At 41.1% G+C, this 18,796-nt stretch overlaps 1 protein-coding gene across 5 annotated transcripts in view; it reads left to right on the forward strand.

Moving 5' to 3' along the window:
• The window catches only part of ZNF462 (zinc finger protein 462), an 87,641-nt gene extending 69,488 nt beyond the window's left edge, over positions 1-18,153 (forward strand). For 4 of the 5 annotated variants that reach the window (XM_079331685.1, XM_079331688.1, XM_079331687.1 and 1 more), the window contains 5 exons: positions 1,046-1,182; positions 6,473-6,696; positions 9,671-9,803; positions 14,083-14,197; positions 15,098-18,153. In XM_079331685.1, coding sequence (XP_079187811.1) covers positions 1,046-1,182; positions 6,473-6,696; positions 9,671-9,803; positions 14,083-14,197; positions 15,098-15,299 — 811 coding nt within the window. In that variant the 3' untranslated portion in view covers positions 15,300-18,153. The remainder of the gene's footprint in view (positions 1-1,045; positions 1,183-6,472; positions 6,697-9,670; positions 9,804-14,082; positions 14,198-15,097) is intronic. The other variant, XR_013777309.1, reaches the window with a different exon arrangement.
• The last annotated feature ends 643 nt before the right edge of the window (positions 18,154-18,796 follow it).

Genomic DNA, 18,796 nt, shown 5'->3' on the forward strand with positions numbered 1-18,796 from the left:
TCAATAATTTAAACACATTCTTAGCAGTGTATTTTCTGTCTTAAGAAAGGGAAGCAGGAGGCAAAAAAAATCCCCCAAAACATATCAATCCCCTCTTCAAGCCATCCTAGAAACTTAAAAGCATGATAGCCATGACCAAAGTTGATAGAACTGTATCTGCAGTATATTCATAATGTATCTGCAATGTATATTCAATGATTGCTGGATTTTATCCAAAGCCACTTTTTACTCTAGTTCAATAGCCCCTTAGCTTTTGCAAGGTTTATCACTGCTTTAGAAAAAAGTTACCAAGTGCCCCAAGTTTAGAGACAGCTTTGATTTCAGTAGCTTGGCTTGTGTTTAGATGGATGTACAGTTAATTTCTTCTGCTATGCATGTCTCTTGCAACTTCTAAATATGCAGCGAGTGTAATGCTAGCATGAAATGTTTGGTTCAAAAGTACTGTGAGGTATTCATTCATTCTTCCACACTAATAAATACAGTATTCAAAGTCTTGGGTTTTCAGATTATTACAGCTGATGCTTTGAAAGTTAAACTGCTCAGTGCCAAACTCACTATGAACAAAAATCCCTTTTGTACCCACAATCTAAACAGTTTAGCTGGTTAGATCAAGATGGTTAAGGATGTTTTCTGCCTGAAATGAGTTTGTCCTCCCCTCTGCAAGTCCAGAACAGTTGGATTTTGTTCAACTTGATGAAAATTTAACCTTCACCGGAGAAAGTGCACTGAACATTTCAGCCTGAAGACAGATAACGAGCATGAAGGATGGGAATTCTTTTGCTATCTTAACTGTAGCAATGTGACTATATGGAGCAGCCCATGCAGCAGAACATCTTGTCACCATGAGTGTTTGCTGCTTTGAGGGTTGGAGCCCTGCAGATTCCTCTGCTCATGTGAAGCTCATGTGAGCAGCCCCTCTGCGGGGCCATGCAGACAGGGCTGAATGGCATCTGCAGCTTTTTACACCACACCTCCCTTATAGAGCTGTTTGACACCTCACTGCTCCCCTCCTGACTGCTCCCATTGTCTCCTTCCTCTCTCACAGATCTGCTTTTACTATGCATGTGGAGGCCGGGCATTCGGCAGTCCCCGAGGAAGGACCCAAAGACCTTCGCTGCCCTCTCTGTCTCTACCACACCAAATACAAACGCAACATGATTGACCACATAGTTCTGCACAGAGGTAACAACGTCTGTATCCGTGTCTGTCTGATCAGGGGAGTGCTGCACAGGGCCCTGCTCTGGTTTCATTTAGTTTTTCTTCCCTCTCTACCCGAGGACAAATATGTTGAAGGAGTCACTAGCCCTTGGTTGTGTTTTTGTTTCATTTCTATAGTATGCATCTGATTTGTTTCCTGTGAAATTCAAAATTTGCCAGTGCTGAAACAGGGCATATTTGGGCTAGTTTTTAAGCTTTTCCTCAAGAGAAGTGAATAGCCATCAAACACCTGTTTAGCAAGAATTGTCCTAATTCACAGCTTTGATCTAGGCCAGAGTTGTGCCCTGCCTATGTCCTTGTTATCTTCAAGGCCTTACTATCGTAAACTCACCCAAAAGGTTTATCAGCTAACCACAGAGGCCTCAAAATATCCCTCGATAAATTCCTTGAGTATTTTTTCCTTGGTGTTCTTAGGAACAAAATAATTACCTCATTTGTTGTTTTACTGTAAAACTCCTTTTCTGTCCACACATCTCAATTTTTAAAGTTTTTTTTAAAGGCTGCAAAAAGTGGGATTAGGGATTTCTATATTCTATTAGCTGTGGGCTTGCTAGCTCAGAAGAGACAGCAGTTTGGGCTCTCTGGGCTGGGATTCCTGCCCACAGCTATCACACTTGATGCTTGTGGATGGTCTATTGCCTGCTGAAATCCAAACCCATGTGTTGGGATGGCACTCTGCCTGCGTGCAGGTTGGGCAGAGTTTCACAGTGGGGTTCTGGTGGTGAGCAAACACAGGTTTTGCATGCCATCTTTTTCCTGGAGGAGATTCTAGTGTGACAAGTGCTGTCGTGATTCCTTGTAGCATACCACTTCTCAGTGTTGGTAGCTTCAAGTCCTTCGTGTATCAGAGCAGTGAGCTTGGCAGAATTCAGATTTCTTTCTGCTAGCAGGGCTGGTCCGAGGGAACATCTGGGGAAATGTCAGTGATTCAAAAAGCACATTACAAAGCTGCCATATTTAGTTTGCAAGGGTTTGGCTGATGCTTTCTTTGGCTTTTACTTCCTGTTTTTGAAGGTGTTGCTGTATCAGATTTTGCCCATTCCACTTTGTGGCCATGCCAGGGCTCCAGCAGACAATGCCAGACCTTTGAAACAGGGGAGACTGGATGGGTTTCTGGGTGTTTTCCATCATGCACAGGTTTGGTATTGAGAATGTCCAGTTGCAGAAGTGGAATAGCACTTCATGAATTCGAGCTCTGCTTGTTCAGAGCTGTTTCTGACCATTTGAAAGGACGTTGTCACCTCCTGGGTGAGTGAAACTGTGGGTCTTTTCTTCTGTAGAGCTTGCTTCAGTTGCACAAACCAACCTCAAAGAGTTTTTGCTGCTGAAACAAACCTTATGGCAAAAGGACATAATGATCTATGCACCACAATGGTGGCAGGCAAAAAAAACAGAGTAAAGGAAGTTGTAGTGCAAATGGGATTATAGATGCTAAAGAGACTCAGAGGCCACAAAAGAGTTTTCTTTGATATCACTTATCCAAGGTTCATAGAGTCATTTCTGGTGCATATATCCAGCTAGAAAACACCCCTCTGCTGTTGTGTTTAATTGTGTGGCAGCTGAAGTAGATGGTTTTGACAAGATTTAACGCGCACTGAAAGAAGGACTGAGGGATAGTCAATGTAATCTGAGATAGCCTTCCTGTTTTATGGCCATTACATTGGCAAAGCAAGGGCATAACCTGAGCTGTGGCTCAAGAAAATTAGTTTTGAGGTAGATGGAGTGGTGCCGTATGTAAAATCAGGAGTGAAAGATTCGATCCATTCATAGTTAATGTTTCTTTTGTGCAAAAAGGCATGTTTACAGATGCATGACTCTTACATTACTTCCAAGTTACTGCACCCCTAATCCTTGGTGAACAGCATGTGCTTGAAATGGAGAATATATTTGCCTCCTAATGAGTGGCTACAGAGGCTGAATTTCACAGCAATATCAGCTAGCAGACTGAATGCCTAGAGAGAAAAAAAAAAAAAATAAGGCAAGGAATTTGCTTTCCATGAAGAAGGAGAGGTTCCAAGAGCTTCTCTCATGTACCACCTGCCCCTGATCGGTGTCAGGACAGCTCAACCTCCCTTCCATGGGTACAGATGGAGCACAGACTCATTACAGGTGTCCTGTCCCAAGGGGCTGACACAGCCAGAGGCTGCTGCAGGGCAGTGAGGACAAGTTTGGCTCTCTAGTTCTTCCTGATCTTTATGACAGGCAAGAGGAGACAGGGAATTCCTGATCCAGCAGCATATTATCCTTTAATTTATCCCGGACAGTACAGTTAGTGTGTCACAGAATCAATTAGGTTGGAAAAGAGCTCTGAGACCATCTGTGCTCTGAGTCCAACCTGTGACCAATCCCCACCTCATCTCCAGCCCAGAGTACTGAGTGCCACTTCCAGTGTTCCTTGGACTCCTCCAAGGATGGGGACTCCAACACCTCCCTGGGCAGCCCCTTCCAATGCCTGACCACCTTTTCTTCTGATTTTATCCCTTCCAGTAGAATTCCACTCATGCATTTTGAAGTATATTGGTGTTTTTCCATGCAACTTAGCAAGTTCACTGTTGATTATACTTTTAAATCCTTAGGCATTTTTCTTCCTTATCCTTCCATTGGAAAACTAGTGATTTTCTTCTTCATAAGACACATATGTTTTGAATAGTAACCTTTAAGATAAATTTTCAGATTTTCCTACCTCCCCAAAGGCTTCCGTGCTACAGATCCTGATTCCTTGCACATGCTTTTTTCTGGCATTCTCCACTGTACATAGAACTTCACTGATACATGGAGAACCCTTGTGCAGTGCTTGCTTGTGAAAAATGGAATGCAAATGCTACTTGTTCTGTGGGTGTACTTTGGATTTCTAGGCAAAAATGTACATTTTCAAAATTCAAGATGACCAAGTAATTGGTCTGTGTCTGGAATGTAAGACTGCTTTTTTTTTGTTTACCTTTGAGAGAAGGAAGCAAGTTATATATGCTTTGGTGTGTTGCTGAACAAAGATTTCTCCTTGCTACTCAGGACTAATAGAGTCCTGAACTCTCTTGTGCCTTGAGTAAAAAAAATGTATTTTTTTACTGCTTTGAGTTATAGTACTGATCATAGCTAGTCATTAATGTCATTTCAATTAATTCCCTGATACAATTAGTCTGAATATTTCAGTCTAGTGGAAGGACAGGATTTCTTAAAGCAAGATGATTATTTTGGTAGGTTTTTATTTTGTTGTTAATTTTTTAATTACTGCTCTTGCAAAACTATTCCACAAGTCAGGACATCCTTTTGTGAGGTGTAGTCATTGATTAGACACTGATGAGCTTTGAAGAAGTCTCATGAGGGTGAAGAAGGTTTTCAATTTTTATATGGAGCTTCATGGTTTGCTGTAATTTTGTCAGTGGTCCAGACGTGATAAGTGCATTCTAAATGAGTAATTAAATAAACAGGGCTTTGCAGGGGCAAGCTAGAGGTGGGAGCATCACCTTAAGTAGTGTAACATTCCAGGTCCAGGTAGCCTTGCAAGTTCCAAAATCATAGCTTGGAAGAAGCTCACTGACATGAATACATCATGTAAAAGCTGTAAATCATTCCCTGAAATTTAAATCTTTCAATCTAGAGTTGATATTTGTGTCTATTTTGCTCTTCTCTTACTGTGTTGCCTTTGATTTGGGGGCTGTGTGGGGTTGTGAGGTAATAGGTTTTGTTCATGTGAATAAGAGAATGCTGCCTTATTTCAGAATGGTACATTTAAAGTTTTATACTGTTGCATGTTTTAGCTTTCTAAATCTGTGCCAGGTGCTTGAGGAAAAGTGAATGTTAAAATATTTTAATTAATATTTCTATTCTTGAAAACTTAACTTGGCTTTTTCACTTCTGAAACTGGTTGTGTCACTTATTTCTGAGATTCCAAAAGCACGTAGCTGCAACAACCTTGTAAAAAGTTTTTCTAGTGATGTCAGCATCACAACTTAAAATTCTGCAGTGTCTTAAACCCTATTCTCCCCTCTGCTGTTTCCACTCTGAATGGCCACTATTTGGTTTCTTGATAGCAAGAGAAGCTGTTGTTGATATAGAAAAGAATCACAAGTCTTCGGGTGTTTGTTTCCGTTTGTTGTTTTTTTGGGGGGTTTTTTGGGGTTTTTTTGGTTTGTTGTTTTTGGGGGGTTTTTTTTGTTAAGGCATAGCTTTGGGGAAAACTTCTAAAAGAGGAGGTTACAAGATGAGTTTTGTGCTCAGGGAGAAGCTGGGCAGGATGGAATATTTTGTTGAGCTGCAGGAAAAAAGTCTTACTGTAAAGAGGAGTGTGTGTTTCTGTAGTCTTTGGATGTAATTTTACCCTCTTCACTAGAAGAAAGGCCTGTTGGCTCAGATCCATGTGTGCACTGCCACGTCTCACATTCCTTCAGCCTTCATGTCTACCCTAAGAGATTCAGGCCTCTTTTTTTTTTTTTTTTTTTTTTTTTTTTTTTTCTGTCCTTGGGGATGAGCCTGGATGAAGAGGATCAAAACCCTCCTTTAGTATGCAGCCCATAAGGAGGAGTAGTGCTAAGTTTCAAGCGTTCAAGCTCAAAATGCCAGTTTGAGTAACAAAAGCCTTAATGAGGATCTGCTGGTGACCCTCAGCTGAACAGTCAGATTTGGGGTTTCTCTTGTGTGCACAGCATGGAGGGAACCACAGTGGATGAGTGTTGAGGCACATCGGATTTTGGCTGTGTCAAATGACCGAAATTAATTGCTGCTCTGTTAAACATCACTGCTTTGTTAGAGGGAGTGCAGAGTTTAAAAACTCAGCAAGAGCATTTTCAGTACATCATGAATGCAGAGCTTTCTGAAAGCTCTGGGTATGTCAGGAAGTTTTCTGCTACTAGCTGAACTTGCACAGCCTTTTCCAGGGAGAGGTGCTGCCTTGCTCACCTTCTCAGTCCTCAGAGGGCAGATTTGGGTGCGATGATCGAATTTAGGCAGAATCCTTGGCGTGTGATGCTTTGGGTGCACACCCTGCAGCTCCCCTGTTTATTACTTCTCTAGAAGTGGATCCCAGCTGCTGTCAAGCACTGAACAAAAACACACTTTTGGTCTGATATATGGGCCGGTTTTGTGTTCCTAGGCTCTGCTCCTCTGACTCATAGATGGAGTCTCGCTTATCCCAAAACCTACCATTGCATCCTCTTCACCCAGTCACCTGCATTTGAGCTTTTGGAGATTAACCCTGCCCTGGCAGGGAGGATTGTTTTCCTGGTGTCATTAAGTGAATGTTCTGCTATCCCCACAGAGGAGAGGGTCGTTCCCATTGAAGTCTGCCGTTCCAAGCTGTCCAAGTACCTGCAGGGAGTTGTGTTCCGCTGTGACAAGTGTACCTTTACCTGCTCCAGTGATGAGAGCTTGCAGCAGCACATAGAGAAGCACAATGAACTGAAACCTTACAAATGCCAACTCTGCTACTATGAGACCAAACACACAGAGGAGCTGGATGCTCACCTTCGAGATGAGCACAAGGTAAGATCTAATCAGTTTTAATTTGTGGCAATCTTGTCTTTGCAAGTACTGAACTGGTTTATTTGCATGTCTGACAAACCAATTTCACACCGGTGTTATTTTTTTCCTCTTCCTCCCCACATATGAAAACTAATCCTATATTGCACTTCCCTTTCTCATTTTTCTCTTTTTTTTCTTTTTCTTCAGAAACTGAAAAATAGTGGTTTCTGAAGCTGCTCAGATTGATCACAATATGCAAACTGCTGCATGCAGAGTGTGATTATCTGGAAAAAGCTCTTGTGTATGCTGGGTTTATTTAATGGGGGGTGGGGTAAGGGTCGTGGAACAATACCAAGGCAGTGTGATTCAGCCCCTGTAAAAGGCAGGAGATTCCAAACACAGGATTGCTCTGGTAACTTCAGCAGCCTGACATGCCACGCATATTTTCATAACAAAGAGGTCTATATATCCACGTTTACATTTAACAAGGGAAAGATAAACAGCAAGTCTAACTAGCTCCTCAGTTAAGACTGCTTTGGAGTTTTTTTGGATTACCTGAGTGCATACCAGGTCCAATCTTTTTGTAGTCATTAAAGGCTTTCCACAGACTGCTAGCTTTGAATTTCTGTAGCTGAGAAACGTTTAAGTTCTAGAATTGAGATGTGTTTTGGAATATTTCCTAGAGTGCTTCCTTGGCAGGTTTCCAAGGGAGGTAGCTATATGCCTTCACCTGTTGGAGCTTAGCTGCCCAAGGTCCTCACTAAAAGCTTGATTGACTGAATGACTTTTCCTTAAAGCCAAATATGTATGGAAGGTATTGTTATAAATTACTCACCACAATTGGGTAGGTCAATTAATAAGGCAATTTATTAGTCCATTGATAAGGAACAGGCAGTGCAGTGCTGGGATGTGGGGAGTCTGTGCTCTGCCAACACGTTCACCCTACCCCTGGTCACTGCCCCTTTTATAGGCAGCTTCTTGGTGGGCTGTGGCATGCCCACTGTGCTGGGGTACAAGTCTGAGCAAGCCCAAACGTTGGCTAGCACTCCAGCAGCAGTGGCTACAAGACCCTACCAGGTCTGGACAAGGCTTGAACATGTTTTCAGGTTACACTCTTAGCAAGCAGGGACAAGCTTGCTCATGTTCAAACAATCTTACATTTCCCTTATACATAAAAGTGGATACCATTCATTATTATAGTGACAAAATAATAAAAATACATAAAAAAAAACAAAACAAAAAAATCAACAATCTACAACAGAGCGATTTAAGCAAATATAATGAAATTAGGTTTTCCTGTGTCTCATGTCTATGCTTTACTTTGGATTTAGTATTTTTGTTTATATTGATCATAATTACATGAATCACAATGTAACATCTCACAGTGCTAACAGCAGAAGTCCCAGAAAAAAAAAAAAAAACAAACAAAAAACCAAAACACTTTTCAAGCTCAAAAAATATTTGGCCATCTTATAAAAACAAACTTTGTTAATTTATGTTGGCATGTGAGGCTCTTCTGCCATCTTTATTACTTCTGGATGGTCTTGTGCAATTCAAGTGGTACGGACGGAGTTCCACAGCTCCTGGTCATCACAGCAAGGTGCCTGGTGTATCCAAGAGGAACTATGCTTGGGTTTTTTGACTCAGTGCATGAAGTTAGGAAGATTATTCCTTTCTCTTAGCTCTCCCTTCTGATCTGTACCTGCAGTGGTGGTCCTGGTAGTTTAGGTCATCACTTCCCCTTTTTTTGTGGGTAAATGATACCTCTCCAATTTGTGTCTTGAGTTCTGGGCTCAGGTACTACCCAGGTCATATATTGCACCCTAAAAAAGAGTTCCTTTCCATGAGCTGAGTTGAACTAAGCATCTTGCATGTGGTCCTGTTCGTTTAAACCTCTGTGGGTGATGTGTTAAGTTAGAGAACCTCACTGCAATTGTCTGTAACCCTGGTACTAGGAACCTTCACACCTCTGTATTCAGGGTACTGTGCTATGTGGATGTATCCCACAGCCTGCTTCATATCCTTGTGAGATATATGTCCTCCTTGTGATCATTCACATTTCCTTTCCCACAGAGGGGTACAAAGCATGCAGTGGGTGTTGATATTCCATTCAGCCTCTTGCAGGATGCATTGTGCTGTACTCACTGCTCCATTTCCATCCCCTCTGCCTGTGTGGCTCAGTGCCTGTACTGCTGGAGGGCTGTCTCTCTGCATGAAAGATGAATCCAAAACCTTTCCCAGCAGCGATCAATGAGCTCAGAGGGCGCTTGTCATCCAGCAAGTATTAGCCTTAGTGTCCTGGTCACGCTCCACATTCTCCGCCTCCGCTGTAAATCTGGGCTGCTGCTCCACTGTTCCTGTTGGATGTGGAGCAGTTCCTGACTTCTGTGCCCTGAGCTGCTCCTTTCATACTGCTGCTGTGAGCTGTTAAGTAGCTGGTGCATTTCACCCCAGGGTTAGCTGAATTTGACTGCTGGGTGAAGTGTTCCCATTATAGTCTGTGTATCAGTTTGCAAATTACTTTGCAGCCTGGTGTAATGAAAATTAATCTGTTATTAATGAGTGAGAGTGTATGTGCTACACAGCAGCCATGTGCTTAGTGAAAAAAAGAACCATCCTTTCATTAATAAAGCTGAATGAACCCATCACAGAGAGTTTCCCTTCAGCATGGATGTGTGGTAGCAGTGTTTGATCACAGCAGTTAAATAATGCCATAAAAATGAGGATACGACTCAATGTTTCACATTTCTTGGATGAAGAAGTGAAGGGGGTTTACCGAATCTCATTAATTTCCAAAAAAATAAAAAAGGGGAAATGCAGAATAAGCAGCAGTGGAAGAATCACTTCCACTGGAAATAAATGAGTGTTTATTTGATTATGGAGACTGCATGTCAGCTCGAGCTGGGGTTGTGCCACGTTTTGTTTTGCATTTGTGGGCATTTTTCTGGCGGAATGGTGATTGTGTTGAGTGCTAACTGAAATGTTTCTTTCAAAGGTGAGTCGCAATTTTGAGCTGGTTGGACGGGTTAACTTGGACCAATTGGAACAAATGAAAGGGAAAACAGAGAGCTCTAGCAGTGATGAAGAGGAAAAAGAAGAAGAGTTAAGCCCCAAGGCTCAAGAGAGAGGTCAGTGCAACTCTTTGATGTGTTTGGGGGTTTTTGTTGGGTTTTTTTGGCCACTGCAACCTGCCTCACCAGTACAACCATGCCAGGTCAGCTGTTGAGTGGACAGCATATATTCTGCACAATGTGGCTTTCCTGAAGACACAGCTCCTGTGGGAATCTGTTTCTAATCCTCCTTACAAATTTTTGTCTGTTCAGAGAGAATACTTACTATGAGAAAGTACAGATAGCATCTGTGACTAATCTGCCTGTTCAGATAACATCTATAAGGGCTTGGAAAACTATGTAAGTGTCTTTTAGTGTCCTGTGAGATTTTCTGTTTCGGAAACTAGTTTCCAACTTTCACTTGTCATTATAAAAGTGAGGGATGAAGACTGCTGTATGGGATGCTATTTAATTTATTTTCTGCCTAGTATTCTTTGTCAGATAGTTCTGTTTGCAGTTGCTGCAGTTGGCAGTTCACAGCCAGGGTGTATCCGTGCCCACCTGTCTGTACCATTTTATTCTTAAATACATGCCTAAATTTGTATTTAAGAATAATCCCACTGATTTCCACAAGACTAGGCCATATACTTTTTGTTTGGTTGAATTTAGATCAGCAGAGAAAATGTAACTTCTCTGTTGATTAAATGAAGGGTTTCCTTTCCAACAATCTTTTCCCATGAAAAGCAAGTTATTTCAATATCTGGTGTAACTGTGGTTTTTTGGTGCATCATTCAAATGTAACAACTCTTTAATATCTTCAGTCCCTTCCTGGTTTGAACCACAGGCCCCCCAGCTCTCGATGCTGACAACACCACTTAGCCGAGTTCTGTGTACTTCAGCTGATAGTACCATGTTTGGTGAACATTTTCCTCCTGATTTTTTAGCTTTCAAACTCACTCATGTACATGTAGGCATTTCTGGATTCACAGAGAGTTTACAGAACTAGGGGTTTCAGATTGTACTTCTTATCTTTCAATAGCAGGACCCCAACATCCTGGATTTTATTTTGTGTCCCTGCAGTTTGTGCCTGTCAGCAGTGCTCCAAGAGTGGTTAGTGATGGCTTTTAACATTAATGAGAATGCAAGCCAATTGGATAGGAAAACATTTATGTTTTAATGTAAAATATCCTGCACAAGGTCTTAGGCAGAGCAGCAGAAAAATCAGAGGAGGGATGTCAGCTCCAGGTGGATTTCAGAGTTCAGCATCTCTCCGGGGCAGCTCTGGCCCTCTGGGCTTTGTGGCTGGAGCTATAATCATGGTGTCCTGATTTGACTAAAGCACCAGCTCACCTCAGCTGCAGATGGAGCAGGCTGATTAATGTTGTGTGTAGACCTGCAGCTAGCAGGGGGTGAGGAGTCAAGCTGTCCTTGTGAGGATTACCTTAGCATTACACACAGGTGCTGCGGTCACCTTGGAGGCCATGGTGCCCGGACCAAGGAGATGAAAGTGCTCTCTGCCAAGCCTCACAAATCCCTGAGAAGGTGCCACGGGCAGGGGTGCAGCCCAAGGTGAAGTTCATTGTTTAAATTGGCTTTAGGTTACACCCTGGAAGTATGAAAACATCACCTCCCATGCTGGAGTTTTACGTGTGCAAGGTTTAAGTGATGGTTATCCTTGTGTTTCATAATTAAGCAAGGCAGCATCTTGATTTGGTACTTTTTTTTTTAACCTTTAGTAATGACTGGCTAAAATAATTTCTGCATGTTTGCTTGGATGACCAGCCTAAAAAAGTCAGGCATGTTTTCAGGTTTGCTTTGCATTTCTTCTCTGGCTTGTAGGGTTGATGTTTCACCATTGTTTATTTTGGGGGATTTTTTTCTCCTTTTCAATCTCTTAACTGTTTTTAATAATTTATAGTAAAATGGGCAGAAAATGCAGAAAACACTTATGCATACTACAGCAAGAATATAGAAAATATCCAGTTGTATTGATTGCATTTTTCTAGACAAGTTGTGTGAATTACCTCTCTTAAGGTAGAGGATTTTTGAAAAATGTTCCAATGAGACAGGAACTGAAGGATTCTAAATTGCATGCTGGCATCTCCCTTTTTTTGAAAATTTTCAGAAGGTACTTCTGACACAGCAATGGTTTGCCCTGGTAGCAGAGAGCCAGACCAATGATTTCAGAGTCTGTCACGGTGGCTAATGCTGTCACAGCTTTCAAACCACACCAGACTGTGCTGGGTGCTGCTGGGGTGCCTCTGACAATCCTAGCCTTTGTAGTATTAGCAGGAAGGGCAGTGTTAGCTGAGAGTGCCTCTGTGTGCTCCAAGTATCTGTCTGAGGTCTGTGACTTTGAAGAACCAGGATTTCTTCCCTAGACTCACCACTTTGACTTGAGCTGCTTTGTGCAGAACTGAAGGTCCAAATAGGAGCTTGTAGCTTCTTTTTGGACCACACAAAGGCCATTTTGTAAATATATGTCCACCTATATCCATGTGGACAGGCAGAGCTGGGCAGCAGAGCTGAACTGCACTCTTGGATAGGAAAGGAAGGGAGTAATTTGCTTGTAGTAAAGGATATAGTATAAAGGAAGATGCATGGGGGAAAATGAAGTGTCTGGCATAGACAATGCCAAGAACAGCTGTCCCAGGTAGAACTGTGTCTCAGAGAGACTGTTACTGATCACTGTGTTTTGGTCTTAGCAATTCAAGAGGTGTTTTTTCCATAATAGGCCAAAATTAAATGTCCATGGCTGCTTGTATGTGTGACAAAGCAAGACCACTGAGAGGTCAGGTGTCTACAGTGTGTAACTTCTCCTCTGCAGGACCCAGAGAAGAGCAGACTCTGCTAATCCTCCAGGGAAGCAGCCCAAATTCACATCCCTGGAGGCAAAATTTACTGGGGAGCAGGGTGAACAAGATAGTGTTGTCTGGAGAGGTGGTGGATTTGCTAGAGTAGCACTTGCTAAATTTAATGGGATTTTCAAGTATGAATTATGGACTGGCTTGGGTTGAAAGAGCCCTTTAAAGCTCATCCAATCCCAGCCCCTGCCATGGGCAGGCTCACCTTCCACTATCCCAGGTTGCTCCATAGCTATATTCTTATACAAAATATCAGCAACATTTGCCTATAAAATTATTACCCACCAGAAATACTTATCCCTGTGTCATGACTAGTCTGTATGTTTATAACTTTGTGCTATGCTTAATGTGTTAAATATCCAGATGTAAACTCAGCTGATGGTATTTGCTTGCATTCTGGTGTTCCCTGACACAGCAGCTTTATGATATTTTACTACATAACAAATAAGTCCCCTACAATAAGAAATACAAAGTGGTTTTTTTTTCCTTTCATGGGAAGTGGCCAAAAAATTGTGTCAAGGACTATTCCATATAAAACTGAAGTAAAAGTTAACCAGAGAGAAGGTGTCACAAAAAAGCATTTGCAGGACTTAGGTATGGATAATAGGGAATGTGTGAGCAAATTTGAGCTCATAGAATGGTCCTGAAGAGAGTAAGTCTGAGAGTGAAGAAATCAAGTGAGCAAAGATCTAAACCAAAATTAGGCAAAATCCCTTTTATTATGTAGCTCAGGAGGAGTCAGAAGGACATTCTGTTGATTTCTTGTTTAAGGTAATCCCTGCTAGGGAATTAATGCTCTGAGCAGATGGTGCTGTCTCATTTCCAGCAAAAGAATCAAGTGGGATAGCTCATGCAATTATTTTCAATTGCTTATGCGGTGATCTTCTTAATTTGTGAGGAAATGTTTCATCTTTTGTCAGAGCAGGCTGTGTTCATATGGAGCTTGGCTTTCAGGAATATCGTTCCCTGAGCTGCTGGTGACTTCACTCATGTTACCAGGTGCTTGACACTTCTGCAAATGAGGCCCCAAGCACTTTGTATAAAAGATTAAGAAGCACACCTGTGCAGTTAAGATGCAGGACTTAATCCATGTGGCTTCATGATCTGTTACAAGAATCGTGTTAAATGTACCAAATCTGTGTGTTTCCTAAAATTTCTACCAGTTCCAAAATTATGGATGGATTTGAGTGGGGTTTTTTGATTCTGCTTTTGAGCCACTTCAGTCCTAAGCTTTGCAGCTTTGGTTTAGAATTTAAATTCCACAGCCTACTCATTTGTTGAAGAGGAATAAGGACTAGTAACTTGTTACCCTTACTTGCAGAGATACTTTAAGACCTAGGATGGGATTTGTCACTTGCAGTGTCACTTTCCAGGAGCTGCATTTTCCCAGTTACTTTTGCTTCTTTGAAATGAAAGGAGACCAAAGTAGGATCACAGTGGTCCATTCTTGCCCTGGCATTTCTGAGTTCATGGGCTGTGCTGTGTTTTCCCAGATTCCATGATGTTTCCTGACAGCAGTGCTCCGGAGAAGCGCTTTCCGTGCGAGTTCTGCGGCCGATCCTTTACCGAGGGCTCTGAGTGGGAGCGGCACGTGCTGAGGCATGGCATGTGAGTTGGCTTGTGTTCTCTTGCCAAGCAGCCAAAGCTGTTGGTAGATCTCTGTATATTGCCCCCCCACCCCATCCCAACCCTCCCAAAAAGCTGCAGTGAATGCAAACACAGTTCTATGAAGACCAAATGTGTCTTTGGATACAGTTATAGGATGTCTCTGCATCTTTTTTAACTCTGCTGCAGCTGTAGGGTTTACCTGTGATTTTAAACTCAAGATTGTCCCTAGGTGAATGCCTCTTGGCCAGGATTAACTTCTCCTAAGTGTGCTGTTGATTTTTGAAATAATTTTTCCTCTCTACAGCAGTTTGCATACCACAGGATGATACACATCACAGATAGGAATCTCTGGAGCAATCTGTTTACTTCTCTTGATGTAGATCTCATTGGTAGCAGAGATCTCTTCTCTAGCCAGAATTTCTTCAAAGAGCAGATTTCATTCAAGGCTGCTGACATGCAAGAAGCATCTGAATACAGTTTTGTGGGTTTACTGTGATGGGATGAGAAACAATAACTTCTCTTACCCTTAAGAGAATGTAAGTCTGAAAATAAGTATTTGAAATGCTGCAAACTAGGAAAAGTTTTATTGGATTTTATTAACCCTTTGGGAAAAGTACTCTTTTCCTGTGCCTTTGTTTGGCGCATGTTTACAAGGGATCAAGGAGATGGGAATAAACTCCAAGTGTAACAATTAGAGTTCTTCCCTCTGATGCCAGTCCTTCCCAGCACAAAACAAACAAAGATTCAGTTTCGGGGCCAGAATGTCCCGCCAGCAGCTTCACTGCCCTGCCTCTCCTCTTGAGCATGGTGTGGCTGCCTTTTTGGCCAGTGCCCTGCTGCTGTCCCTCATGTGGCTGGCTTTGCTGTACCCTGTGCCTGACCGCTGCTGGTTCATTTCAGGGCGCTGAACGAAAGCAAGCACAGGAGTGGTGAGGACAGCCAGCCCAAGGAGGACGTGGAGGAAACAGCCAGCACTCTGCCAGAAGAGAAGGAAGGCATCGAGACCATGGTGGTGGACTACTCCCATGGTGGGGAAACAGCGGTCAGCATGGTGGCTGCTGACCAACCTCTCCTAGACACCCCAGAGGCCAAAAATGAATAAGAAAAAGTGTTTGGTGTGGTTCTAATCGACAGTACTTGAACAGTGATGAGCGGGGTAGGGCAGGCGGGGAGGGTAGAAGGAAGAAATAAAGCTGCTTTTAGGACTGAATGATCTTTTTTCAAAGCACTGGTACCTGTGTGAGTGTGTGTATATTAAAGTTATTTAAGTGATGGAATAAGTGGCTCCATTACATCACTGCATCTTTTTTTTCCTCCTGGATCTGACGATGGGAAGTTACATTCATCATTGGACTAATGAAGCAACTCCCCGTGTTTTTCCTGCATTACAACACATCGTGCTTTGCAGTGGAGACTTCGATTGTTTTATGAGTGGAAGCGTCGTGAGCGTGGAAGAAGTGGTAGGGGGACAACTTTTGGACGCACAAGTTTGTGTGCGTTTTTCTAGTTTTAATACATAACACTTTTCCAGACTGAATGCAACTGCTTTAGAAAAGAAAAGAAAAGAAAAAAAAAAGAGGAAAAAAAAAAAAAAAACACAGGAAAAAAAAAAAAAAAGGAAAACAACGAAAATTAAAAAAAAAACCACAAAACAAAACAGAAACTGCTTTGCTTAAAACAGTCACCTGTTTCCTAGTACCTCAGAATTAACCAAGGGAGATCTCTGCATTTGTCAGTACTACCTGTTGTTGTTGTGGTTAAATGTAGAGAGACTGCTGGGCAAGGTGGTGAATGGAGGAAGAAAAAAAAAAAGTTTTAAAGAAAGGAAAAACAAATTGTGCTTAAAATCCCAGTGTGGGTTTTATTTCTTAAAATACTGTGATTTTTTTAATTATTTTAGTAAAAAAAAAAAACAAAAAAAAGAGAGAGATACTTTAATTCCTAGATAACTGTTTGTGAATTGTCATCCTTTATTCCAGGTAAGCTGTTTGTTAGTATTCAGTTATTATTTTAGTATTTGGTAGATTTCATGTGACTGATTGTGCGGTTTTGTTTGCCACACTTTTATTTTCTATCAGGCTGAGGTGTTACAAATACAGCACAATTAAGTTTCTCATGTAAAAATGAGTATTTCTTTTCAAGTGGGGGACAGGGAAAGGAGACTAGATCTTGTGAATAGAACCTTTTTTTGTTGTTGCTGTTGTCGTCGTTGTTGTCCTCGTTAATTTTAAACATATGGAGATAACAAAGAAGTTTTAACTTTAAAAAAAAAAAAAAAAACAAACTAAAGAACCAAACTTACAGCACAGCTATGCAGCTCATGGGCCAAACACATGGGTCCTCATAACCATTCTGTTGCTTGTCATATTAACATCGATCAGTCTCGCACCAGTAACTTTTTGTTGAGATTGGCTGCCTTTTTTTTTTTTCTTTTTTATTTTAAATTGTCTGTGGTTTGTGCGTGGGGTTTTTTTTGTTTGTTTGTTTGTTAGTTTTTTTGGTTTATTTTTTTGTTTTGGTGTGGTGGGAGGGAGGGGTGTCTGTTAACACATCTTTTTGCAAGCAGAGGTGAGTTGGTTACACACGATATTGAGCCTAGAGAACTACTTTTAACTCAATTCAGTGGGATGGAGTTGCTGAATTTTTTTCCCCTCTTCCTTAGCTTTTTAGCATGAGGGGAGCAGTGTAGAATGGATAGTAACCTGCATACCTTAAGTGGCTGATCCTGCAACTACTCCTTGGGTATAAAGCCTATTTAAACTCAATTTGGGGATTTTGCCTGAGCGGCCAATACAGGATCTGGTGCCCATGGTATGTTCTGATTGTGAACAAAAAAGAGAAAAAAAATAAATTTAAAAAAAAAAGTAATTAAAATTAAAAAAAAAAAAAAAAGAAAAAAAAAAAAAAAAAAATGAAAAAAAAAAAAAAGTTTCTTTCCAAAAAGTAGAAAGTACTTGACTGAAACCTAGTTTTAGAAATGCATGTGTCTTTGTTTGTTTTTTTAGTTTTTTGGGGGGATCTGGGGGAGGGGGAGGGGGGAAAATAGGAAGCTCTCCAGGAAATTGTGTCCTGGAGAGCTTCACTTAAAAGCGATGGCAAAAACGTTGCATTTGTGGAATAAGTGCTACTTGAGAAGCATGGTGTTTTGCTTTTGGGGATTCATCAATTGTGTGTTAGGGGGATTCTTTCAATTTTTCTGTTGTGTTTTTGTTTTTCTTTTTTTCTTTTTTTTTTGTTTTGTTTTGTTTTTCTTTTTGTTTTGTTTTTCTTTTTTTTTTCTTTTTTTTTTTTAAGTAGGGAGGGAACATCATAGAAAAGACACATTGGAGGGACAATTATAAATACACATTTTGTGTCTGTATTTGTTTTTTAATTGGCCTCATTTCAAATATATTTAAACAGTTCCATACCTGGATTGGGTGTTTGTAATGGTTACCAAAAAGGAAAAAGAAAAAAAAAAAGAAAAGAGAAACAATGATTGTGACATGCTTTTATCACTACTTAATTTTTCAAATAACATGTAAATATTGTAATCCATTGGATTTTGTTTTGCTAACCTGTAATAAAAAAAATATGGGACCATTTTCCTTTTAACAAGCTTAGAATGTCATATTTTTTTCCTTTTTTTCTTTTCCAAAAAATGTATACCTGATATATTGTGGACACACATTTTAGGTGCATTATTATGATTCTGTTGACTGTAATGACATAGAATTGAAAATAACATTTTTGTCATTGTTTAATTTATACAGAGGACTTTTTCAGAGTTTGACAGAAGGAGATAATAGCAAAATGCTAACCCATTGGCTTCAGCACTCGGTATTTCCTGATTTTAAAATTACTGCTTACTGATGGGGGATAGGAAGGGGATACTGAACTGTTGCACTGACGGGTTTGTTTTTTTAAAAAAAAAAAAAAAAAAAACAATGAAAATTAATAAAAACTTTTTAAGAGTGTGTGCTTGTCTGTGTGTGGTTTTTATATTGGCTTGCTCTGGAGATGGATCCCTACAAGTCACTGGTTCTGCGCTTAGCAGCTCTGGTGGGGGAGCAAACTCCTCTTTTTTTTCCTCCTGCACCATTTCCCAGTGTTTCAAAGAGAATTTTTGATTTGCAGGTTATGGGGACTGACTTGCCCTAGCTCACACAGGTTTAGGTTCTATAACATCCCCCCAAAATGCCTCGAATGTGCCCCAGACCAACATCTGTTAGAGGTCAGGGGCACACTGCCAAGCTCTGCTGACTCCTTCTGAACCCAAACATAGAAATGAGGAAATTTTGCAGGCTGTATGGGAAGATCAAAATAGATGGAGATAGGCACCAGCTGGTCATTTGGATTACCAACTCAGGCCTGTCATGAGCTGCTGCAATATTGTATTCCCCAGTATCTGATGATGTGCTGAGGTTGTGCTTGACTGGAACTGAATATTCATCAAAAAGTCTGGAGCTGGGTGTATTTTCTCATTCTCCTCCAAAAACCTAATGTGATGCTCGTGGTGTTGTCAGAGAATCTTTCTTTGCCAAATACAGGTATTTAAATGCACGTTGATACCATGTCAGTAGGTTTTGTTGTTGTTGTATTTTATCTGGCTGTGTTTTA

Source organism: Erithacus rubecula, assembly GCF_903797595.1.
Source record: "Erithacus rubecula genome assembly, contig: SUPER_Z_unloc_7, whole genome shotgun sequence".
In the NCBI taxonomy this organism is placed as follows: domain Eukaryota; kingdom Metazoa; phylum Chordata; class Aves; order Passeriformes; family Muscicapidae; genus Erithacus; species Erithacus rubecula.